Source organism: Hypoxylon trugodes, assembly GCF_022578975.1.
Source record: "Hypoxylon trugodes strain CBS 135444 unplaced genomic scaffold F4822scaffold_1, whole genome shotgun sequence".
Taxonomy (NCBI): Eukaryota; Fungi; Ascomycota; class Sordariomycetes; order Xylariales; family Hypoxylaceae; genus Hypoxylon; species Hypoxylon trugodes.
In genome coordinates this window covers 1,697,233-1,722,963 of record NW_026250016.1, presented here as the reverse complement: position 1 = coordinate 1,722,963, position 25,731 = coordinate 1,697,233, and the positions used below count along the sequence as shown (strand labels likewise).

At 45.8% G+C, this 25,731-nt stretch overlaps 7 protein-coding genes across 7 annotated transcripts; 4 read left to right on the top strand and 3 right to left on the bottom strand.

The window, feature by feature from the left end:
- Positions 1-3,119: 3,119 nt before the first annotated feature.
- On the top strand, positions 3,120-3,809 carry F4822DRAFT_424069 (uncharacterized protein; the record flags this gene model as incomplete). The annotated part of the gene is made up of 3 exons (XM_051460086.1): positions 3,120-3,327; positions 3,386-3,602; positions 3,665-3,809. The coding sequence occupies 3 exons, from the start codon at positions 3,120-3,122 to the stop codon at positions 3,807-3,809; spliced, it is 570 nt and encodes a 189-aa protein (XP_051319373.1).
- Positions 3,810-4,093: 284 nt separating this feature from the next.
- Positions 4,094-5,479, top strand: F4822DRAFT_385189 (uncharacterized protein; the record flags this gene model as incomplete). The annotated part of the gene is made up of 2 exons (XM_051456611.1): positions 4,094-4,306; positions 4,368-5,479. Coding segments are annotated over exons 1-2 (1,127 nt in total), but the record flags the coding sequence as incomplete, so codon positions are not given.
- F4822DRAFT_385187 (translationally-controlled tumor protein) lies at positions 5,480-6,844 on the bottom strand. Its single transcript, XM_051456610.1, has 5 exons — positions 6,511-6,844; positions 6,311-6,428; positions 6,095-6,232; positions 5,870-6,029; positions 5,480-5,806 (listed from the first exon to the last, which is right to left on the bottom strand). Exons 1-5 carry the CDS (start codon positions 6,523-6,525, stop codon positions 5,722-5,724), a joined length of 516 nt encoding a protein of 171 aa, XP_051319371.1. The 5' UTR covers positions 6,526-6,844; the 3' UTR covers positions 5,480-5,721.
- Positions 6,845-7,593: 749 nt separating this feature from the next.
- F4822DRAFT_18121 (fatty acid hydroxylase superfamily-domain-containing protein) lies at positions 7,594-9,241 on the top strand. The gene is made up of 2 exons (XM_051453416.1): positions 7,594-8,679; positions 8,738-9,241. Exons 1-2 carry the CDS (start codon positions 7,983-7,985, stop codon positions 9,175-9,177), a joined length of 1,137 nt encoding a protein of 378 aa, XP_051319370.1. The 5' UTR covers positions 7,594-7,982; the 3' UTR covers positions 9,178-9,241.
- Positions 9,242-10,083: 842 nt separating this feature from the next.
- Positions 10,084-11,236, bottom strand: F4822DRAFT_385182 (uncharacterized protein). Its single transcript, XM_051456609.1, has 3 exons — positions 11,038-11,236; positions 10,662-10,960; positions 10,084-10,473 (listed from the first exon to the last, which is right to left on the bottom strand). The coding sequence occupies exons 1-3, from the start codon at positions 11,100-11,102 to the stop codon at positions 10,337-10,339; spliced, it is 501 nt and encodes a 166-aa protein (XP_051319369.1). The 5' UTR covers positions 11,103-11,236; the 3' UTR covers positions 10,084-10,336.
- A 6,612-nt stretch (positions 11,237-17,848) lies between these two features.
- On the top strand, positions 17,849-19,266 carry F4822DRAFT_424064 (uncharacterized protein; the record flags this gene model as incomplete). The annotated part of the gene is made up of 2 exons (XM_051460085.1): positions 17,849-17,986; positions 18,046-19,266. The coding sequence occupies 2 exons, from the start codon at positions 17,849-17,851 to the stop codon at positions 19,264-19,266; spliced, it is 1,359 nt and encodes a 452-aa protein (XP_051319368.1).
- A 2,833-nt stretch (positions 19,267-22,099) lies between these two features.
- Positions 22,100-25,731, bottom strand: F4822DRAFT_18045 (RNI-like protein). The gene is made up of 5 exons (XM_051453407.1): positions 24,545-25,731; positions 24,006-24,472; positions 23,649-23,945; positions 23,272-23,594; positions 22,100-23,222 (listed from the first exon to the last, which is right to left on the bottom strand). Exons 1-5 carry the CDS (start codon positions 25,624-25,626, stop codon positions 22,197-22,199), a joined length of 3,195 nt encoding a protein of 1,064 aa, XP_051319367.1. The 5' UTR covers positions 25,627-25,731; the 3' UTR covers positions 22,100-22,196.

Genomic DNA, 25,731 nt, shown 5'->3' with positions numbered 1-25,731 from the left:
AGGCAGTTTCCACTCGTTCTACCAAACTCTCTCTCCTTATCCTTCCCGTCTCTGAGTCCTTCTTTCCCTATACACGTTGGTAGTAATTGCCTAGTAGCTTAGGTACCTACCTAATCAAAAATTACTACATTATAAGCACCCTACCCAGCCCTACCCAGCCTAACTATAAGTGGAAATGCCTTACCATCAATGTAATTATCTAAGCCATGGATGAGTTAAAGGTGTGTTTATATACGAATATTACCTAATTAAGTACGGTAATTAGAAGCCTATTCACCTAGGTAGGGAGGTACATTTAAGTACTTACTTACTACCTTCTCTTACTTTTGCTTTTGTTGAGTTAAGCGACTTTGAAAATCTCTATAAACTAACCCCTCTGTCGATCCACGCTCTACCCAGCGCGAGAAAAGACCGCATAGAGCAAAAGCAGACAGTATCAGCCACAACATCATTTCTAAACTATTCCGATAAGAACAGGTGTAAGATGAGAAACCCCAATCAACAGTTGATTGGTCTCCTCGGGATACATCCCTCTCACATCAGACCGCATTTGCATATCTTATTCTTGTTTTTTTTCCAAGTCGCCGATCCACTCTTGAAGACGGTAATAGTTTAGTACTTTGTATAGTCGCATTAGCAAAGAAACAAGCATCAAGGCTTCTAAGTTAACTTCGAGTTACATTGCCTACGACTATACATTCAATTCGCTTCTTCTGTAGCTTGTTCTCTGCATATAGCCCCCATCTACCATTTGCTGACTAATAGGTAATAAAAAGAAGTATTTACTTTTGTAATTTACGTGTAAGAAATCCTACTACAGAGCAATTGGGGGAGCAATGGGGGAAGTCTAAGGGTACTCGGGTAGGACAATGTGAGTGGGGTTCATTAGGCGCTAGTCCCAGTCTTCCCCTCTGCATTGTTCTATTTATAGATCTGACTTGTAAGATTTGATCCAGGGGTCGTTTAAATTCTTTGCTCACCCATCTAAAATACGTCATTGGGTCTTTGCCTACGATGGATTGGTTGTTAGAATATTGCACTCTGTTATAATAAAAATGTAATCATTAACCATGGATCTTCTTTCTTCGCTTCGGCCCGTCTAAGGCCCCCATGGGTAGGAGAACTTAACGTTACTTGAGTCTATCTTAACCACCGAGACAAGAGCCCCTTCACAATGAAAAAAAGGCGTGAGGCGTCTCTTCAAAGCCTCCACCAATCATATGTTCAAATCTCTCAACACGAGACTACCTACAGCAAAATAGGCTTTTGTACATCCGCAGATCTCCCTCGGTGCTGAAATAACTCCGGCTAGCTCTTAGGCCAAAATTACGGTATATAACCCACAACTCTTTACACTGCCACTATACACCCACTCCCAAATTGAATTCCAATAGCCCCCATTACCGATATCCAAAGAAGAGCTTGTGCTAATTTGCGGTTTTCGGTCATAGTTCGTGTTATTTAATCGCATGTGAAGAAGATTCCTTCCTCGGTACTCAATTACGATCATATTAGATGAGGCGTCAGTAGCTATATGGGGATACTCGAATTGAGCGCAGACAGCATCTATCCTCACCGAGCCATCTCTAATTATTCTGACCACCGTGCCTTGAATATGTTTCGGTGCTATTACCTCCAGTTAGCATCCGTGTATTGAAGTCAATACTATCAATAGACGTCGGTAGCTACCGTATAATCATACGTCACATTTGGTCATTTTCCTGGGGTCTAACTCAGACGAGGAAAAACTTTCTAAACGAATTTCTCGCGCGACCTATGTCGTGGTGGCTTAGGTCTATCGGTCTCTTCAAACAATAACGTTGGAGGTATCAATTCTTGAGTAGAGCATCGAACAACCCCCGACGATTAACTTATTGTTAGCAAATTATATGTTTGCTCTTGCGAATCGAATCATATGATACAAGAAAGGTTGTCTTACTACTAGCAGCGAATCGAAACGGGATTCAACTCATGACAAACGATCGAATGCCTAGATTTGTGCAACGTTTACCGGAGCGACATACAAACATGCCTAGAGAAGCCTAGAAGTACCAATGAAGATGTGATTATGCCTGGGACCTACGAGTTACGCCGAATAGTCTAGCACAAGAGGGAGCTGGAGACACAATATGGGGGTTAGTGATAGGTAGCTCAAGATACCCCTAACGGGGAATTTTTCCTAGTATCGGAGAACTTCCGCATGCATCTGACCTCGGAGTAGGCGATATTGAAAGGTTGCCTACATTCGTCCCGCGTGATGTAGAGTGTAGCCGCAGGCCGAAGGGGGACACGACATGAAGCGGTCAAATTGTCCTCGTTCCCAAATTAGCATAAGCCAGGAATGAACATGGAGTAGTTGACCGCTTCAGTATGAAAAGGAGATCTCGGATGACAAAAATGACATCCAACGGCGGTTAGCCGAGGATTCGTGTAACTCCATATGCTAGGCTGCGGTGACGTGCTTTGTTCAAAAGAGGCGATGCCTCTCTTCTATTTTCTTCGTTTTCGATCTAGTTTTGGGACTCTTCACACAGTTCTATCTCACTTCACATACTTGAGTAACTTAATCCCCCTTTGCTATGGTCCTGCACAGTTCCACGATGAGTGCTCCTCCAAACAACACACCGCAGAAGCGAGATCCGTCACCTATAAATTTATGGTATCTAGCTTTTTCGATAGCCGAAGTGAACATCGAGATAGTTATCTTGGTTGAATAGTATGCTTTTGTTGTACAAGCACAGGTCTAGAACCAATACCAAGGAGGGATCTAAATTGAATCAATGTCTCTTTCATGCGTGTACAAATTATCCAGGCAAGATGCCGGCTACTCGCATGCCAACCTCGTGGTTCTCAAGGCCGAAAACTTTGTGTAATTTTAACCGTTATACGAGGCATACGTGCGATTTCTACCGTTGGCACTGCCACCAAGAGTTGATGAGCCAAGCAGTGGTGAAATGATAGTATATATATCTTCGACGGGTGCTCTATCATGGCGTCCACTGAATATACATTAAAATAGTCTGTATCGTTCTGCCTGGGAAGTTATTGAATCTCTTAGGTACAACTTGAAGGCCTGTCTCCGCCTCCCCAGAGCTCATCGCTAGCCCACACAACCCACGATGCAAGCCCTACTCATCATTTCTCTCGCTATTAGCTATGCAGTTGCCAGGCCCTCATTTCTTCAAGACGCTATTAGCGATCGAGCCGTAATTGATAAACCCGTAGAGTTAGCCCAATTCCAACTCGAACCTTTCAACCTCACAAATATGCATGTCGAATGCAATAAGGGAAACAAGAGTCCTCCAATGTTTGGATGTTCGATCAACTGTGAGTTGCATATAGATAGTTCTGATTTTATCCTTTCTGACTTCAACTCCTATTCTAGTCAACTGGGACGACCCCAATGCGAACCAATCCTGCACTTGTCAGGATTACTGGCAATGGGACGGCATCACACGAACACAGGGGCCCACGAACAACTATAGCACAGAATACTTGGTGTGCAAGGATAATAGATTCGGAATGTTCCAGTTCAAATTCGTGGATATATTCGATTTATCCAACTTCAGTCTTTCCCTCACGCATATGTACAAAGACAATAAGTACGACCATTACCTAGGTAGACGCTATTGATCTCTTGGTAAGCTGACATTTCTGGGTATAGGAATTTCCCAACACCCACAATAGCGAATATGTTCTCTCAACCGAACATATCTCTGCAATTAACCGAGAAGTCTAATACTATGATGAGATACTCCTCTGCATGTCACTGCCCGATAGAGGCAGATATCACTGGCATGACGATTTAGGAAACTGGAGGGGCTGTGGAGTGATGGGCCCGCATCGATCAAAAATATTTCCAAATAAATTCCTTAGAAAAATGAGTTGCTCTATGAAATCCTGTGTGGGAAAGGAAAAGGAAAGCATCTTCGTCCGGAGTTTCTCTCCCGGAGTCACGGAGTTCTGATGATGTACGGTAGATGCATGATTCTCATAAATAAAATCACCGGAACTACGATTACCCCTATAGCTAAATACTGTGGCTTTGCAAACCCACATACGTCATCCCTAGAACCACTTCTACACGTATGTATCCAAGTACAAGTGGACTACTTCAATTACGAATCGTGCAACAAACGATGTCGATCCATTCTAGTTCCAATCTTGTCCTACACGGCAATGCATACGATTATCTGTCAACAAATCTCATAGGCGAAAAAGAAGCTCCAGGATGACGGATTGGAAGGGTATCGTCAAGAAAGGCTGGCATCCCGAGAAAGAAGGGACCTCGTTAAAGGGCCAAGTGGTAAGACACTGACGACGCGCCGGAATAACCACTATTAAGTGTATGCTAACGCTATCATTAGAAAGGTCTCGTCGGCAGAGGAGACAAATCCTCATCACCTTCGACATCAAACCATTCCGCCCCTCCGATCTCCTCACTACGCGATCCCTCGTCCTTCGGCCCACCACCGAAGCATGTTGCAACCGGCGGAAGCGGAAGTCCTAGCGTCCAAACTTCAAGCCCAACTACTCAACAATACCAATCCCACGCCGGGCAAACCTACGGCATCCAGGAACAACATCAATCACAAGTAGAACAACCAACCGAACCAAAACCCTACCGCCTCAACACAACAGGCCTATCAACCACCCACCTCCCACCCCCACCCCTCCGACACAGCAGCCCCAACAAACGCGAACCACTCCCTCCCCCACGATCCCCCATCAAACCCGCCAGTCCACCCTCCCTACCCCCTCGCCTCCCACCACGAAGCGGAACCTCCTCTCCAGCACAAACACAAAGCCCCATCTCAACCGGCGGTAGCCAACCCCCAAGCTACTTGAACCAAGGCGCCGTCGACCGACTAGGAGCAGCCGGAATATCAGTCCCAGAATTCGGAATCGGAGGAGGAGGTCCACCACCACCACCACCGGCTCGCCCAGCATCGCCTCCGAAACCATCGAATGGACTTGGCGGGCTACAGAGTCGTTTCTCTAAATTGGGCACTGGAACTTCACAGCAAGAATCTACGGCTACGCCAATGCAGGGAACGTCATGGGCGGATAAGCAAGCAGCACTACGAACGGCGTCGAATTTCAAGAAAGACCCTTCGTCGGTCTCATTTGCGGACGCGAAGGCTGCTGCTGGGACAGCACATAACTTCCAACAGAGACATGGGGATCAGGTAGCTTCGGGATTAAGTACAGCGAATAGGTTGAATCAGCGGTTTAATGATGCGGGAGATGGCGGACAGGGACCGGCAACGGCAACGTCGCCAATGAGTCAAATCTCTGGTGTTATAGGGAAGAAGAAACCTGCACCTCCACCGCCATCGAAGAAGCCTCAGTTGTCTACGGCGAGTAATGGGGCGAGCGGCCCGCCTCCTGTACCAATGGCTTCGAAACCGAGGTTTAACTAGTGAGAATTACGAAGTACCACTTATTGTTTGCATGGTCACTGGCGTTGGGAATAGCATAGAGTGTTAAATCGGATATCAATACCATCAAAAGGGTCTGTTCCTAAGAGTATCTCAAGAAATTCGCATTTTGTTTAGGCTTCGGCTGCTTAATGCGCCGGGTACTGTTCGTAGAAAGACGAATCTATGTAAAAAAGCCTAAAATTCGCATTTTATAAACAAAGAAAAACGTGGACTCGTTTGGTATGGATCGTGTTTTGTGGTATTCATTATGGGTTTTCGTGTCCTAATTAATAGGCCCTTAAACCTTCATCTCATCCAAACCGTGCTTCCAGATGGTGACATAAGGTGTCACACCATCCTCACGGTAGTTGAGGAGAACAACCCTAGGATATAACTTTTAGTATGGGTTTGTTCGAAGAGAGGAGAGACAGTGTATAGGTACTCACATTCCGTCAACATCCATGGACTCGCCAGTGTAGAACTCGTAGTCCTTGAAGTTGGACACGATCTTCTTAGCGAAACCTGAGGCCTTGGTTTGGAAATCCTTGACCTCCTCATCGGAAGCACCCTTGTCCTTAAGGTGCTTGGCGAGCTTCTTCATGTATCCTATATTCAAATATTAGTTGAAGCTCCTTTAGGCCTTGGCATGGGAATGAAATGTCTTATCTTACCCTTGAGGTACGAGAGATACGAGGCCTTGTCGAAGCTGGTCGGCTGCAGGCGGAAAGAGTGAATGATGTTGTTCACCTTCTGGGCAGAGTCGTCAATGCCCTCGTCAGCCTCCTCGGCGGAAGCGTTGGCACCGGTGTCTACGCATTTTCGTCAGCATTTGGGTACATCTTTGCTTGAACGAAACATGGCCTAAGAGGCCGATGATGAATACGTACCAACAGAAACAGCGCCGATCTCAATCATAGAGCAGTCAGCCTCGTAGGCGACTCCGTCGACCTCCTTTAGCTTGAAGGAGTCGGACAGGAGTTCGTCCTTGGACTCGGTAAGAGCGTCCTACATGAGGAGGGGTTGTCAGTACCTAGATGTTTGCGAAATGGGTTCCGACAGCTTGATGATGTCGCAAATAACGACTTACCCTGAAAATAATCATGTTGACGGTAGAGGTAAAGACTTTGAGTGAGTGATGGAGGAATAGGAAGAGATGTGGTCGTCGAGAGAATCGGCGATGGAAAAAAAAGAAGAAATCGAAAGGAAGAAGAGGACGGCTTTTTGCGACAGAAGATAATGAGGGGCAGATTTTCCACTGGCGGAGACCCTCTAAAATTTTGGGCAGGAGGAAAAGTGAGAAGTCAAATGGAGGGGCGACCACGCTAAGCCCAATTTAGGTTGTTGATTAGATCTAGAATTTTTTGCTCCGTATTTTTTTTTCCTGTTAGATGGGATCTGTGGGTACAAATGTACAGTTTAAATGGGCTGGATGAGATGTGTGTATTATCTAATGCAAATATTATGTAAGGTAATACAGTGAATAGAGTAAAGTTTCTGTCTGAACCCACATATGTAAGGTCACTAAGTTTACTAAGTCACTATAGGCTAGATCTTAAGGCATTAACCCTTGAAAATACTGTATTTGCCACAGAGCTCCTTCACGAATCAGTTTAGTATCGTATCAAATTCAATCCAAATGTTTCTTAAAGTTCTTTGTATGAGTGAGCACCTGCTTCACATCTTAAAGCATCGCATCTTAAATACATGTACGTACCTCGATGATATCGTATTTCCGGAGGTTCAAAATGTTTGTACCACGGCAATCCCGTTCCCGAATCTTTTCACCTGCATGAATCCGAAATCGAGCAGCAAATTGTAGGCTACTGATACAGCAAATATCCACCTTGCCACTTTTGTTCAGCATGCATTCTGCACTATGTCTTAAGCTACACGGGAGCTTAACTTAAGAAGTATGGAGGGTACAAACCTGTAGCTATCAAGCATGCATGTATATAATACTAAAGGAATACCAAACACATTCACATAAATCAAAAGTCCTAATTAAGAAATAAGAAAATAAGGGACTCGATGCATCTTTCTGTATGACACGAAGGTACAATAGTACTTCCCGAGAGACCGAAAAAAAACAGGTGATCTCGGACTTGACGGGATGGGATACAACCGAGATTGATAAAATTGATAAAAAAGGGGGTCCCGCCTCGCCCAAAGAAAAAGTGCACTGACAATGGAATGATGACGGACCACTGAGGGACCTAAATTGACCTTAATTGCCCATATTTTTGCGCCCTCAAGAGCTCTAAAAAACGCGCCAAAAACTTTATATCCGCCTTTTTCGGGGGAACTCGCATTAAAATAATTAATTGACCTCAACCCGCCCCCTACCGTTACATCTAACACTTACAACCACTACAACTACAACAACCGACTACCTTTTTTCTTTTTCTTCTTGATAGATTATCTAACTACTTACACTCCTTTTTATCTCTTCGTGACGATCCTTCTTCTCTATCTCACTATCTCTTCCCCCCACTAAGTAACTTATACATACTTCACTATTACTGTAATTCTGAGGTTTACTCTCAACTCTTAATACTGCGCATGACGTCCACCGTCATGGCTGATAACATGACATCCACCACGGACCTCCCGCCGCTCCCGGCCTATGAGGTCGTCGTTGCGCCAGACCTAATCTCATGGTTCCCCGACTTCTACTTATCAATTATCGCGCCTACACTCGCCTATTGGGTTGTATCCATCTTCTTCCATATAATCGACACCTACGATTTCTTCCCCCAGTACCGTCTCCACACGCCCGCCGAAATCTCTCAACGCAACAAGGTCACGCGATACGAAGTTTTACGCGATGTTATCTTTCAACAGATCATCCAGGGCGTCATGGCCGGTGTTCTGGGTATGACCGATCCGCCGCAATATATGGGAATGGAGGAATATGATGTTGCCGTCTGGGCGACGAGGGTTCGCTTGGCACAAAGAGCTCTACCTGCCTTGTTAGGTGTGCTCGGACTGAATGCTGCAACCATTTCTAAGAACATGGCTGTTTCGCATCCACTCCTAGCTGGCGCTCTCTCTGGAGGACACTACCCCTTCCTCACCTCCGAGCTTGCCGGACCGGACGGAATTCCTGTACCGGCTTTTGCCACTTGGGAGCTTATAGTCGCTAAAGCTATCTACCACCTTATCATCCCAGCCATCCAGTTCTTCGTCGGTGTTACTGTTCTAGACACATGGCAATATTTCCTCCACCGATTGATGCACCAGAACAAGTGGCTCTATAGTTCGTGACCCTGAACCCATCCCATCCTAACGAATAATAATATCTAACAAGCTTTTAGACACCTTCCACGCGAGACATCACCGACTCTACGTTCCCTATGCTTATGGCGCTCTGTACAACCACCCCGTTGAAGGTTTCCTTCTTGATACAGCTGGTGCGGGTCTCGCGTATAAGGTCGCGTTCATGACTCCTCGACAAGGAATGGTTTTCTGGGTTATGTCTTCGATCAAGACTGTCGACGACCACTGCGGATACGCCCTACCATGGGACCCTCTCCAGCACATTACCTCGAACAACGCCGCCTACCACGATATCCACCACCAAAACTGGGGTATCAAGACCAACTTTGCCCAGCCGTTCTTCACTTTCTGGGATAGACTATTGGGAACCATGTGGCACGGTGACACCACACTAAAGTACGAACGATCGAGAACCAAGGCTGAGGAGAAGGAAGCCTTGGAATCGGAAACTAAGAAAGCCTCTACAAAGGCCCAATAGGCCACCGTTATACTCGCACCTGTTTCATGCACACATTCGTTGTATCATCCTAGGGACGTTCGTTGATTTATTTTTCCAAGGCGCGATCAGGTTATTCTGGATTGAATCGGGTTGAGATGGCATGAGATCTATACACCAGGGAGGCATAGGATGGGCGTTTCTTCAAGTCGATGAACTTTGCGAATCGACAAGTGTTTTTCTAAGGGGTGCTCGGGCAACGTGCTTCCGGCCCCCATGTACCAACATTCAAGTTGCGTAATGTCGTTGAATGTTGCACCCGGCTCTTTGCGCATTAGACATGAGTAATGCGGTCAAACGAAAGAGCTAGCTCAAGGTGGTGCAGATGAGAGAGTAATGGCGTTGGATGCTGGTCAAAAATCTAGGTACTTGGCAGCCTGACTCGAGATAGTCGAGTGTCACAGTCCATAATTAATCATAATACCACTCAACCTCGGTCGTTTATACCCTATATACTGCTATATCTTGAAAATATGCAGATTAGATTCAAGATAAGAAGATACAATGCTAAAGGAAATATCTACTTTGGATCAAACAACGTTCGCTTCATCTCACATCTAGCAAGCTTTTCATCTGGATGGGACCTCTTTCGTGTATGCTCTGATGAGGCTATAACAAACTACATGAGACAGTGCTATGAGTGAGACCGCTAGCCGGCCATTTCGACTACATAGAACGAAAGACTCGAAAATACGAAGCAGTTGCGAAGCGCTATCCTTCCAGCTACCGCCTCGACATCTCAGAAGCTTCAATAGCTCCCATGTACTTAGGTTCCTATGGGGAATATAGCGACATAAGTCCTTGACAGCCATAGTGGCATGGAAAATCGCGCGGTGAACGATAGATCATACAACTACATAGCAATGATATCATGACTCCTTCTCTAGCAATTTTCCCTCGCTTCTCCACGTGAATTCTGATCAATCAACTCACACGACACTAATTTCAATTTACTCAATTTGTAACCAAAACATTATAGCTTCTAAGGGGCAAAACGCTCCATACACAGAACTAAAACTTGACATACGACCATACATGAGATTGAGGTGAGAAGATCAACATACCACCGAGCTCGGACATCCGAATCACAAACACAAAGATCGGACCCGAAAGTCCAAGCACGCGTTCCGCGCATCCCAATTCAAGCCCTCTTCTTGGTAACCCCCGCCGCGGCCGCCGTCGGGTCCCGCGCATCCCGAAGCGCCCCGAAGGCGCCGGCGACCGTGAGCCAGCGGAGTACGTTTAGTACCGCGCTCACGGCGATGCTTCCCCAGATCACTATTAAATTGAGTTAGTACCTAGGTAAATATTGGCGTACTTTGAAGTATTGACTACTTCTCGAGCAGGGGATACGCAAAACTAAACACATCTTAAGAGGCATAAGAATCCCCCCACCCACAACCTGAGTCTAAAGGCAGAAAAACAAAACATCGCAAGAAAAAAGGTAGGACAAAACAAAAACTCACTATCATTCCAACTCCCCACATCCCAAAACAATTCCGCGCCCAGGGCCTTATAAACCGCCCAAATATGCCCATAATCCGCAAACGCGACCGCAATTAGATACCCCCGCGACACGCTAGCATGCGGCGTGAAACTACACACGACTGCGATCGCGGCGAGCAGGACGTACACGTTCACAAGCTGGAGTAGGAGAACCAGGCCGTGAGGCGGGACTTCCGCGTCGGCGGGGAGGGGGAAGTTGGGTGCTTGGGCGATGTAGAAGGATGGTGTGTCCCGGAGGGCTACTATGTATGCCCATATCCTGGGAGAGGTTAGTATTGTGTGAGTGAGAGAGATGAGGGCGGGGATGGGTTTGGGATTGGGGACAAGGGGACACACAGCATCGCGGGCTCCAAGACGCCGAAGACGACGAGGGGGATGGTAGGGAGGTTGCTTATCGCCATTTCCAATCCAATTGTATACACCAATATAATCACGATAATTATGAATTGATGCTATTACTTAAGAAATGAAGATGATGCTCGTGATATGAGATCAAATATTGTTTACGAAATGATGTTTACTTAGGTATATTCCCCTACTCGGATCCGCGCCGCTCCGACTCCATGTAAGGGTGACGTTAAGTCGTATCCGGGAAAGCGCTTCACAATTCAATTAAACGACCATCCTACCCCGGGTCGAAGACAATGGGGATGTATTATGCAGAATTCGAGTGAAGCTATATTAATTATAGGTTGATAATATCATATATTAAAGATATTAAGTCCCAACAAGATACTCCGATTCCGAGTCCAGAAGTAGGTATGGTTATTTGAGAATCTACAGTAGGTAACTATATTTAAATCCATGCTTGTATACACGGTATCTCTTGAGATATGTCGATAATCGAGACGCGGGGAGGTTAGAATGACTAGATGTTATGGCTGTGAGGTAATATATTAAGATTAGAATGCTGGAAATCAAATCGCCTGCACATCTAATCTCCTACCTATACTTAGGATATTCAAAATAACTGGAAGTAAGGGGATACCGGATGGTAAACGAGCGCCTTTGAAACCCCGTGCTATCGATTTTGGATACAATGTTGGTGTTGGCATCATTGAAGTAAGGGTCTTGCCCTACGAGACGTATGTGTACCGTAGGAAATTACGCCTAAACGTGCGTGTGACAATACCTGGTCCACCTAGTTACATTTTGGTTACCATTGTAACTGCTCGTAACTCCATATCCTAGGACTTCCATGGTGTTCGAGGCTAAAATGAGATATGAACCATTGAGCTCTGTAGATCAAGTAACACGAATATACTCAATAGACACTCCCTGCACTGTCGCTATTTTGTACGCAGGGGAGAATATAATGCTACCAATGCCCAACAAGTCTCGGGGAAGCTGCTCGAGAATGTGGCTAGTCTCGCCTTGCTTCGAGATCCAGGTTCGAGAGTATATGGTACCCGAGTATCACTGATAGAAGAAAATATCCTAGAGCATTATTAGCTAAGGAATGTGATATTGGTTTCATAGATTATGGAGATGGCTATTTCAGACCTATTGTCGATTCCACCCGTAACTAATGAGAAGTTGTAAGGGGTAGATCTCTACGACCAAGATAGCAACACGTCAAAGATTACTAAAGACAATTAGACCCTGCATATTGTATGATACAAGATTAATCTCTCGGTGAGCCAGGAGTCTCACCGTCGTTTGGGCTTAAAACCTCACGTGAGATCTTACTCCGTAGTAAATCATGGTCCGTTCTACGTTCCAGTCAGGAATTGGTTCGGTTGAGAAAGGGATGGGATTTGTCCTAGACGTATTCGTATGTTCGGAACTCGGTTTGGATCGAGGTAATTAATCCGTGTAAACTTTCCCCCTATAGGCGTACAATGCCTAAACCTCAAGCGAGTATCGTCTGGTACGGATAGTAGGAGAAACAACCCGTCTATACAGCTCAATTGGTTATAAGAGCCGGGCCTTCATGCACCCCAAGATGACAGCAGGCGTACAGCCCCGGTGCGGATCACCCGGTATTACTTAGCATGGCGACTGAGGCCTTGTTTTAAGGGGCGACTTTGCGGGGAACGTGCGGTAGTTGCGCGGCTGTCGTGCGGACAACGCGGAGCATATCAGACGGATAAGCAGCGGGTGCAAGGGGATTCAAACCAACGATAGTAAATCGATGTTGGACCGCGGCGTCCTCTGGTGGTGAAAGCATAAGCTGAATATCAATATCGCTAGTATAGCATTGCAATACCGGAATCTCTAGTCATAACACATGAACGGAAAAATTCTGGAAGCCTAAACCAGCTCAAACCGGAACGCACAAGCAGTTGCGCCTGATACCAGTCAGCTGATGTTCTAGCCCGCATGTCCGAAGAAGTATGTCTGGGACTTTTGACTACCCAACTAACGCCTGATGGGCGTCGTCAATGCTTCCGAGCTGGGACAATCTTAGATCCGAGAAAGAATACTTATCAGCATGTGTATGATGGGCGTCGTCCTAGCGGATTAGACACTTCGTTGCATCATGAAGGATTATTAAACAATAGTACAAACGCAGGGTGTCATACTTGGACAAGACTAGCTGTCCGAAGACACGAAAATGCGAGTGAGTGGCACAATAGACGTGTTTACGCGGATGCACGACGAATGGTAAGACACATGGGGATTAGCTATCCCGGAAGTAAGATTATCAAGCTTTTCGACTATTACACCAAAGCAAAACCATCCTGTCAGAGCTGGAAGACCGTATTCGGATCCGAAGGGTTTTTGGTCTAGTGTGGACATTGTGTAGAGGCGAGATGGTTCGGTGAACATCGCTCCAACGCGAACTTGGATAGAAGGAAGACACTTTAGGCCATCAGCAGTAGACTTCTTCCGTACAATGAGCTTTTTTCTTGGAATATCCACATCACAAATGAGTTAGAGATAGGGCTATCTTTCAGCTGCGATGGGTCTGTCAGACTATAGTCCATAGTAAGGCGTTGACCCAAACAGTTGGGACGATGGATGAGGCTTGCATCGCGTCGGAAATGTCCCAATTCCTAGACCCGAGATTCTGGGCCAACAATGAACTGCCGTTGACACGACGCCTCGTGTACCTGAAAAAGCAATGAACCAGATTTTGTAATCAGCTAGTGTTGGTCAGCTAAGGCCGTAACGATAGACTTCGCTTCGTCAACCATAGCGCGTTCCTTCCAGGGAAAGATGAAATGTGGCTCACCCATAATGATGATGAATCATGATGGAAGAGCAGATTGCTTTTCCGTACCGAAGCAGCCGGAAGCCTACCCCATGCCAAGCAGAATAATCTTCGCAAGGGACCTGGGTTACTACATTTATGATTCTTGAGCTGTAAAGGGAACGACGGAGACGTCGATGAAGTTGAGACCTGGCTGGGCTAATGGCATTGTCTTGGTATCAAATGACTCGGTGTGACATATTCACTGCAGTAATCGGCGATGGTAATACAGTTCCTTGAGAAACCTCGTCACATTCGCGTCGGTACCTTCATGACTGGGATGAAGTGTTTTGTGACGATAGTATATGCATCACCCCGCTGGCCCGGCAACTTGGGAAGCTCATTGACTCAATAGGCTTCCAGACCAAGCTGAAATACGCCCTTGTAGATCGTCATGTTTCACTGGAGATAACTAAAGGACCAGCTGGCTTGGTCTATGCTCTACTATGTAGAGAATAGCGTAGACGTCGAAACAGATGAAAATTTCGTCATGTCAGTAGTTCAGCCCTTCATGATCTTATTGTTGCTTTTCCTTTGAGAATTTTGTAATTTTAGCTGCTGGTTGAAGCTTGAAATGCAAGCCACACGGCTGCTAGCAGCGAACCAATCTCTTGGTTATTACCTCAAATCCTCGGAATTGCCGGAATTATTCATTTTATGCTTCCCTGTTCACACTCGCATAATTCTCATCTCTAAATTATCGCCAAGGTAGGGATGTAAGGATGTAGGGATGTTACGCGTAAAGTGTGTTGTATGAACGTGTACGACATTGGAATATTATTGAACAACGCAACGATTTCGGTAGGGAAATTGTCCCTGGAGAATCAATCCAAGTTGCTTTTTTCGACCAATAGTTCTGTCGAAGAGATGTAGCCTTGTATAGAAAACGTGGTTTCTTAATATTTGGAACGACTTGAGCCGAGCTTGGTTAATTGCTTTACCGGTCTATTGTTTCATCATGCTAGGTTGCACCAGGTCGAGTTGATCTGTTTACGTTTACTGCTCATGAGAAAAGAAAAGCAAGGCAACTTCAAAATGCCGAGTAGTATTATTATCCACCGATGACTTGTCAGTCCAGGTGCAGGCGGACAATCCAATTGGGTGAAAATAATAAGGGTTTAGAAGTCCATTCAAAAGCCTCATTCGTTGTTCATCATCAGTCTGAGACATAGTGTACATGGTCTGGTCTGGAAGGTGGTCGGTTGGGTTTCATTAATTGGCTGAGAAAAGACGGGATGGGCTGGATGGTAAAGAAAGAAAATTCTTTGGACTTGGAGAAATAATTACTTACATATATTTTACGCAGCCGAACATAACTAGATTTAACTAGGCTGCTAGGTTGATTTAGCGGCATACCATTCGTACGGCTCGCCCGTAACACTCTCATGCAAGCCACTGCCGTCTTATTAAATCTTTAGATGGTAGAACGAACTTTCCATAGAGGTGTGTTCATGCCGCCAAGCGGTGATTCGAGTGCATAACGCCGAAACATACATACATATATGTATGTACCTAGGTATTTAAGTACTGTATATATCTACACCAATACACACATACATCTACCGAGGTACATATATACTTGCGCAAGATATAAGCATCCCTCTCTTCTAATTGTGATATATTCAACTTGACAGAGTCAAAAATAATAGACAATGTAACGATAACAATGTTACTATTTCAGATTGATTAGGGGTTTCCCGTTGTACGGTTTCGGGCGTGTTATTAAAGAGACATCCAATTCGCATGCGGGCATTGGAGGTACGTACCTACCGCAGAGCCATTGACCAATCATATCCATCCCCGGGGTGCCCCTTTTCCCCTTTTCGTCCTCAATTAATGCCCCCAATGCCTTATTTAGGGAATTGATCTACATCTCGTCATCTCATCAGACTGTCGTCATTTTATTTCTTTTCTTTTTTTTCTCCCTTAATGCTTGTACTTCTCCGCGTTCTAGTGATCTCATAGAAGGTCGAATTGTCTCTTACAAGTATCATAACTCGCTCTATATCCTGTTTTTATGCCAAATCTATCTGCTGTATTTCATCACACAGCATAATTGCACAACACTTGAGCACTAGGTATGTGAGTGTTTGCTTGCTACGTAGATGGATGCATGTATATGTAGAGTATAAGTGTAAATAGTGTTCAACTCTTTCATTGTGCTTCGAGTCGCAATTCTCAAACAAAGGTCCCACCCTCTTCGTATTGAATAAGGAAGATCAGGACCGCTTCAAGTCTCTATGAATTGAATTTATCAATGCAGTTTTTACAGCGCCATTCCCAGGCCTGGAGTACGCCCCCCGTTAAATCATCGTGATTGGGTCTCAGTTTTCAATAGCCCCTTATCGTCCCCTGATGCTTTTTGCTACAGCGCCAACTATATGACAAGCGACGCATTCAACTTCTATCTGTGTAAAACTTCTACTACACTACTATTACACTACTACATACCATACACTCGTTCTTATTGAGTCGCATTTTTACATTCGTTACATTGTTGCGTTGCAGTTCGCTTGCTCCCGTTGTACCTAAGCAGCTAAGCTGGCTGTAAGAGACAGGCAGACCCTGGACCGTTGGATCCCGCATTTTCTTGCTCGTCTACTTTTATTAGGCGCCGTCACTCAACAGTTTCCACATTTTGCGGCGCTTCCGTGAGCCCCAACTGCCCAATACCATTGGCGGATTTCCCTTCACCTACCCAAGGTGGAAGAGTCGCATTGGCACAATTGCAGCGTTCCTGCGTCTATCGAAACATTATAGACCAAGTTAGAAATCGTTTCAGTTGATCACAGTGGTGCGATTCTAACTTAAGAAACACCCCGACTCAAACCGGCGGCAAGAATACTAGATACTGGATACTGGATGCTAGTATTCTGGTGTTTGACTATTACTACACCGTGTAAACCCGGTGTATAATATTCCTCTCGACCCTCTCTTCCTCTATCTCCACTGCGTCCAGCACAATACCATCATTTAAAATTCCATCATGGACCCAACCACGACTCTCTTTACATTTATGCTGTGAGTTTTTTACATTATACTATCGCATCGCATTGCATTGAAACATTAGCATTCTTTTATTATATTATTATTCATTATACATATCCAATACCCGAGTCTGGTTGCTTTCGTTGCTGCTATATTCCCACATTAAACTCCACCCGCATTAGAGCATTCATTATATTTATTCTTCATTATATCTACGGCTTCTATATTTATCGGTGTTAATACCGATTTCGATCGATTCTTTTGGGCGTACCCAGAAAGAAGAAACAGCCAACATTCGTTAATCATTCTAGAATCCCCTGACCCGCACTAGGATTGGGAGGAGGATTGCCAAATCCGGCACCACATCTCCGAACAGGGGTACAACGTGAAGGTCAGATATTATTGCCCGCCAACAAATACGTGGCTGAGGATTTGCATTATTTTACACACCCTACACATTCCCGTATTTGTACACACAAACACATTACACACCCTGTCAGCCCTGTCAATGGAGCTTACCCGAATAGTTGGAGACGAAGCACCACCCTCAGGCTATGGATTTTTTTATGGGTGCCTGAAAAGAGGGCAGCCAGCCACTATTCCTGTCAGATCCCTCCAAAAGCAACGTGCTCTAGTGGCCTTTGATCCGCTTACACCCATGTCCTCGTTCCAAAAGTAAACGAGTTGTCACTGAGTGAGATCATTTCACACCCTGCCTCATCACATACTACATACTACATAATACATACTACGTATATCTCCCAAGTGGTAGTTACATATATCTAAGTCTGTTGTCAGCTTCCCTTTTTCGTTTACCTCGTTTATTTATCATCTGTCGATCTCCCTTCCTACCGTGCAACTCGATCTTGCAGGGGAGCTTACCAGCTTTATAGTCAAACACATCCTTCCGTATCTTCAGTCCACCTTCTTGGATCGTGGGACAACTTCTCAAATTACTACATAATGGAGCGCGATATTCGAAGAGACCGAAGTCAGTGGCGAGGTGTTCACACATTCGACAACATCATCTGCGATGGGGATCAAGTGGGGAACCTTGAACGAAGCGGAGGATTAAAGATGGGTCAGAGCTATTATTACTATGTAAGTCTAGGGTCACGAGTCTTAGACATCACATTTTTCTTTGCTAATGGACTCAAAAGTATGAGCTGGACGGCTCCACGGAGACACATGACCCTTCCATGCCAACGACAAATGCGTGCCCTTATCTTCCGGGCCAAACCGTCAATACTTTAGACGTTCCTTCACTACAACGTCTCTCAAGATTTCGCAGTGCTTCAGAGAACTCTTTACGAATAACAGATTACAAGACGATGAATCCCAAGGACAGGTTCATGGCTCCTCGGCCAGCTCCACCAGTACCCAACGGTCTTGACCACCGCGTTGGATCTTCACCGGCACCAGCACCTATCCCATCGTCAGCCATGTCGCTTGTTCACAAGCGATCAGCTCGTTCTCTTTCACCTGCACCCAGTTGGACTTGTGCTGCCAAGCGATTTTTCAAACACAAGAAGTCATACGGCCCAGACAGTGATGCCGGCAGCGAGATTGAAATTGAGAGCCACACCGCCGAAGAGAACAGACGCTTTGACGAAGTAAGAAGCACTACACCGTCTGGCAGCATACGGTCTCGTGACATGTCGCCGGAGTCGCTCAGGAGGTTTCTGTGCGACGACCTACCCCAGACGCCTCCTGTCGTGGAACCATCACCGAAACTAATAATACCTGATGAGATCATTGAGGAGAATGAGGATGATGACGATTTTGTGGCGTCGGCGGTCTCCGAAAATGCACCATTCACAATGCTATCGCCCCCGCCAATTCAACGAAGCGCTATGTCCTTCTCGGGGAAGGCCGATAACAAAATTTCTACAGCTGCTGTGATTCCTTCTTACACTATGCAAGATGAAGTGGTGTCACCAGACACTCTTGATGTACCACTCATGTTAGGAGACATTCCTCGATCACACTTTTCCATTTCGACAGCCTCGAGTTTGCCTCCTACAGCGTCTCCCCGATCGGCCGGGCCTCGTGACTTCAACCAACTGTCCTTTTTCGATGAGACGGACGATGACGATGAAGCAAATATCCCCGAGGTACTAAGGCGAGGAAGCGCAGCTGCTTGCAGCATCCGAAAGAAAGTCAACTCACCAATCACCGGTTACAGCCTACCTCAACCTGCGACACACATTGAGAAGCAACCGCCAGCAATTGGTTCACCAGACCTGGTCGCCAGATTGGACAGCGGTGTCGCTCTTAGCAACAGCCACCTTCTCGGTCGTCCAGAACTCGATGCAGGCTTTGACGACTTCGTCAACGATATGGGCTGGATGGCTTCAGCTATTTCACCCAAGTATATTTAAAAAATTATATATTTTTCTCATATGTTCACATTGTTCACTTCCCACCTTGTTTTCTGCCATTAGTTTGTTTTCTTTTTACGGATATATAGAATGGGTATAGAATTTCGGCTACATGTTGTCACCAACGAGTTAATAGGCAAACGGCCTCAAAAAGTTTGGAGTTTACGATTTTTCACACATTTCACACAGCCATTCTTACTGCGGTATCTTGGGCGCTTATTGAGGGAGAAGAAGAAAAACACAAAAGTTTGCGTCGTTTTTAAATACCCTTGTTTATTTACGCGGGAGACGGTCTACAAGTTTTCGAGAGCGAAAAAACAAAAAGGCACTGGTTGCGTGTTTTCGAGGCTTTACATGTATTATGGGTGGACTGGAGGATCTAATGGGACACGATGATTTGTCGGATAGACTATGTACAACGTTTTTTTCTTGTCATCAAAACCACCCCATGATACTATCACGGGGCGCAGTTTACGGGAGGATATACCACTTTAGAGGATAGACTGGCGGGATGGGTTACTTTACGAGAGACGGGAGACAGGGAAAAAGTTAGCGAGAAATGCGAAATACGACGCTTCAGACGTCTTTGATTCTTCAACAATTGTTGATCTTTGAACCAATGATCTTACTGTGACATTCGTTCCCGTGTTTACGTAGGATTGAAACGAGGACCCATTCATGCAGGTACAGCGCCAACATTTTCCAACTCGGATATGTCCTGCTTTTAATATCTGACTCATCTTCACCAGATTTGGACTTTGCTAGATTTTAAAATACTACGCTGGAATGTGTCTTCATGCTATATCAGGTAAGCTGCCTGTCAAATTTGCATATGACCATTCCTAATGTATGACTTCCCTTCCTGCACCCCGGAAATGCTGACAGGTACAAACGAACGTATTTTCGGTTCTTTATAGGCTTCCATGTTGTTATTCTATGCGGACGCCATACGAACTCTACGAACCCACCTACGCATGTGGATATCCGGCTATGAACACGTACGTAGGTACCCATGATATAGGTATACCAGCGCGTGCAGTATAGCCACTTACGACACGAAAGAAGGCCCTCTCTCCCCTGTTAACTATTTCCTGTTCTCGGTTCCCAGTATAGGGAACCGAGGTGATCCTACCCAAGTCATGCGTCGCGGGTATGCAAGTGCGTGGCTAATATACAGGATTTTTGTTATATTTGTTTTTATTTAATTCGACGTTATTTAACTTGCGCTTGACTAATGTGCTCTTGTGGCCCAGTATAGGCGAATGTGTGGCGGAGATTTCTTGTTATTTTGTCGAGAACTAAAGGCTTATGACACGCACGCGAAACGGGCGAAGTTGGTTTTGTCCCACCGAACACGTGTTCCTCGCTATATGACGCCTTGGGCTAATCCTCACGATAGTGTGTATGAGTCTTTTTGCTTAGGTAGTCTTATTATGACCGCTTGTTTGAAGATTCGTTTCAAACGTGGATAAGTGTGGACTCTCTATGTTATGCGTCTAAAGCATCGAGACTAGCGGTGTTGCTGCAGACATGTGAACGGTTTGCGGTTTGCGCCGGGCATATGATGCGCTGAATAACCTCGGTCGGCAGTGAGTGGGTTTGTAAAAACCGAAGATACCTAAAGTAATAGTTCCCTCATCATCAACGCCCCGTATCCCAGTATCTCTCAAACTTGCCAGCTCATCGCTCATTAAACATACAAAAGTACCAACCATACATAGCTGAACATATCCATGCCTGATTCGCACCGGTTCGGCTCGCCTCAGCTGAACTCGAAAAACCAGGCAGGCAAGTTTGTGCGTGCGCACGTGGGAAAAGGGATGCTAGCCAGGGATGCGCATCCCGGCTCTTCGTAGGCGCTGGTGTTAGTTCATCGCACTGCTAACTACGCCATCGAAGGCATGGAATGTGAAAAATCACGCCGCGATTGATATACTGTTGTTGGTTAGGTCGTTCGTATGAATAATGAAGCTTGATCGGTGTTGCGATCAGCGAATCCCTTGCCGCCGAGCCATACCGCATACAGCACCTGGAAAAGGCACCCGGAGAGGCGGGGATTCGAAGCCCAAAAACGCCACTTTATCATCGGTATGTGATCTTTAGGTAACTACCTAGGTAGTTCCCGCAACATTCCAAAGCCGGAATTAGAACAGACGTTAAAGGCGTATAAGGCATGTTAGACCATCACTATTGTAAATTCCGCGATTGGATCCTCATCCGGAGGTCCAGGAATCTATCTCATGGGCTTCTATCTCCATAACCCCATAGACGATGGAAGGAGGGCGGTGGCTTGTCAACTCCGGGTTACTCGATCCAGAATGGTTCACTGCGCTACAACCGTGCGCCAACTCCAGCATCCTCCATTCCCTACGATCAACTAACTAGAAAATGCATCATTCTACAACCTTTCTAACTGTCCCATTGAAGTAATTTTCTAGACAGTCTCACGAGAGCGCTAAATAAGTTATGACATATATGTATGGAATGCCATCTAATCTAGCCACTATCGCACCATGCATAACGCGAAGGAAGCACACCTGACGAGTGTTTAAATTGTATGTAAATTTCGAAAAAGTTCCGCGTATTTTCCGCTGGGTATCTCTTGTATACTAAATCGGTTCGCCTGACAAAACGCCCGCCCTAAACCAACCCAACTCATGTCTATCAACAGTAATTCTACAAAGCAAAGACAGGTGTCAAGATGTCCGATAAACGAAGGAGAGCCCCGTTTGGCCATTGGGAATCCTCAACCATACCCCGGAAGTCTGTTGGGATCTACTTAGATCCTTCCCGTATGCAGTGATAGCACCTGGGGTAAATCCGTCAAGTGTCGACAGATGTCATATCAGCAGTTTGAAGACTGATCGCGGCGCTAAAGCCAGCGCGTATGTTTATGCAGTTTGTTTGAAAGATGTTCCTCATTCGATCCATCACGTCGCATGAGATGTTTCTTTTCTCTTATCACGATTCTTGGAGATCGGATAGAACCACGAAGGAAGAGTATCATCCTCCCAGGCTTCAACAAATTGACTTTCGAGTTCGAATGACTTGTTGGTAGGATTCAATCGATTCCTCTCTAAGATCTCACGAGCCTTCTTAGCTTCGGAGTTCCAGAACTCTTCTACCCATTTCAACAGCCCATCCAGACGGCCCTCGGCCGATTTCAGCATTTTGGCTTGAAACGATTTACTAGGCTGAGCTTGCTGTCGAAGGAACATGTTCCTTTCTTTTTGGACTGCATATTGCCTGTCAGCATCGGAAAATGGAAATGATATGATTTGTTGATTGAAGCTGAGCGCATGGACTAGCTTCGCAAATTGATGGTGGTTGAAACTATTTTGCTGGCAATCGAACATGGTGAGTCCTTTGTTCGAAGCAAGAACGCGGCATAGTTCGCTTAGATCCTCAGCCGTGCCTATATCGTGGTTCCGAACGCGAAGCTGGCGTAGTGTGGTATTTTTGGTTAATCCGCCCAACGCTCCGGTTAGTCCCCAACCCAGGTGAGCATCTTCCAGCTTGCCACTATACCCAGATAGATCTAGATAGCGCAATGTATCGTTTAGCTCAAAGAAAAGAGAAAGTAGCTCTGACGTTTTAGAGCTTGCGCGATCTGGTGGTGCAGTTCCCACCATACTCAAGAATTCGATCGTCTTATTATGAACAAGTGCTTTTAGTAGCCGATTAAAATTAGATTCGTGCTGAAACTCGACCATATCAAGGTGAAGCATTCTAGGCGCTTCGTTCCCATGGATCAAATCGATCCAGTCAGTTGAGCCGAGCTCCAGTGGATTCTCGCTCAATAGTAAATGCATGTCTCGACCTGCACCAAGTCGGCAAAGAATTCCGGTGGCCATTTCACCTGAGAGTCCGCAGTTGACGAGCGCGAGACGACGTAGATTGCGAGACTCATCGAGCTCAACAAATTTCATGATGCCACAGAGAGTATCAAAGTTAACCTATCAAAATTGTCAATACGATTCTGGCAAGGTTCGCGTATAACATTACCTTCCAACCGGAGAGATCTAGTTCCTCCAGATGCCACGGCTCGAAGCTTGCTGTTGCACTCCAAGGTCGGAACAAAGCGCAGCTTAGATTTCCCTTGATTGAATATGCGAGGTTCAAGCGGCGCAGTCTTTTCGCATCGTTGAGCGTTTCCGAGGCCTTTGCTGCCTCTATACGGCCCGAGTTATGTGATACATCAAGAACTTCGAGAGATGAGCGTTGTTCGTGTAGCCCTTCCCAAAGGAGTACAAGTGCATTCTCGTCGAGATGACACCGTGATATAGAGAATGCCTTCAGGAAATCTGGTCTATTCTGCAGAACTCGCGCTATATATGTCCATTAGCTAAAACTCGTTGCTACTTTCTTTAGGTTGAACTCACAGAGACCTGCAATGTCAGGCACACCTAAACGGTTACCGCTAAGATTTATCGAATTGCATCGAGTCTGTAAGGATTTCCAGAGTAGTACAACAGGTGGTACAACTTCACATACCCTGTTAGTAAGGGATGGAAGAGCTTGTCCGTTCTCTATTGGTGCCGTGGGTTCTTTGGCCAAGACGTTACTGAGATCGATATCTCGAATCGACTCAGATCCGAGTAGAAGAGCTACCATTTCTTGAAATAAGACGGAAGAATTTTCCACAAGTTCGAATTCAACCTTCGTAAGGCTACGTTTGCCTGTAATTTGGTTAGTTCGAAGGGGTCGTAATAATTGTATACCACATCTAGTTCACCAACCTGTTCGAGAGAGCCACACTGTTGACTCAAGTCGCGCGGAGTTATCAGAAACGCCGGAGAGACTAGAGAAATCGACATCCTTGAATGACAACGACTTGAAGTAATCATTGAAGCGCAATGCTCGGAAGACGGCCAATAGTTGATATGCAGTGTATTTTGACTTCTCCTTCGGTGCAAGGAGGCAGAATTGAGGAGGATGTCGCACATCCTTCCACTTGACTGTCCAGTTGACCGGGGAGCAGTTGTAGCCATGAATGAACGCTTCCAAGGTAGTCCTGAAGCCACCATAGTCCTCCCCGTTGGGAAGAGGCATTTGCGGGGCCTCACCATCAATGAAGAATACTTCACGGCGAGTCCATAATGGCCAAGCTGGTTTCAGATAAGTATCTGCCTTGTATAATTTTGACGAAATGCTTCGATGATGCCGGCTGGAAAGTTCGAGTTTCCTTGGCTTCTCCAACGGTAATCTGCGTCTGTTAGAAATGTATCCCTAGTCATGAGATTGCTAGGCGAGGTAGAGTGGCCCAAGGTATCCTTACCGAAATACGAGGTCAAACCTCTCATCGTTGAGAATGACGTTGACTTTTGAAAGCGTCACTAACCCAAATTTAACTAGGCTTGGGTTGACTTTCTGTCCAGCCGAGGATTTGGTGAATTGAGCAAGATAACATGAATTTTTCGTAAATGCCACATAAAAAGATGAATTATCCCGCCACCCTTTCTTGATCTCGCCCGAGTTTGCCCTTGGCTTCACATAGGGTCGCCGAGGAATCACTGGAAATATTTCCACTTGCGTATTGCCGGTTTGGGCCTCCAGCGTTTGCCTTAACACGATTTCAGTATCAGATGGGACTGAATCCTCCAGAGTTGACTTGGTCCGTATTTTGATGGCATGACGGATCTGCTTTAGCCATTCATCGCGATCATCTGGCAGGCTGAAGTCCAATTGGAGACATGCAAATGCAGCTCCCTTTTGATCGCTCCACCATACTTCGATGCCGAACGATGGCCGTGTCCCCTCATTGTTAAAAACGGACACGATTTTCTCCAGTGGAACATGTAGCTCCCCGCCGCTACCCAACTCTCTCAATGAGCTAGATGAGTCAACAGGAGATAGGGCTTCAACGGCACCACCCAAGGGAGAAATTTGAGGGAATCGTTCAACCGCAGAGGAACGGCCCTTGAATTTGACCAAAGCTAAGGGCGTTAATACTAGAAATTCCTTTCTAGATTTGAGGAGAGATGTCTCAGGTTGGAGGGGACCGGACTTAACAACAGTCAAGGAGTCACCGGAAATGCTAGCGCATTGACTGCCAGTGCCCGACGGACTTGTGGGTCTTGTAGAAGTAGAAGCCCGTTCGGTGTTATCCTCAGTAGATGACTTGGATGGTCTTCGAATTAGGTCTTCCTTCAACGTCTCAAATGTGCGATTCTTAGTTAAAGTCCTCCTGCGAGTCGTGACGGGCGAAGAGATATCCGTTTCGGAAGAGCTCGAGATCTGAGAGCTAATGCTAAGAGATCTTAATCGCAATGCCTTTACAGCGGAGAATGATGTGCGTCTTTGAGCTTTCTGTGGTTCCCTCGCTTCAATCATTCTCGGAGTACCGGACTTAAAATCCATGCTTTGAATTTGTGAAACCCGAGGCCCAGCCACGTAGAATACGATGTAAACACCCGCTAAAGCGTCATTCCATCAACAACAAAAATAATATCAGAAGACTCAACG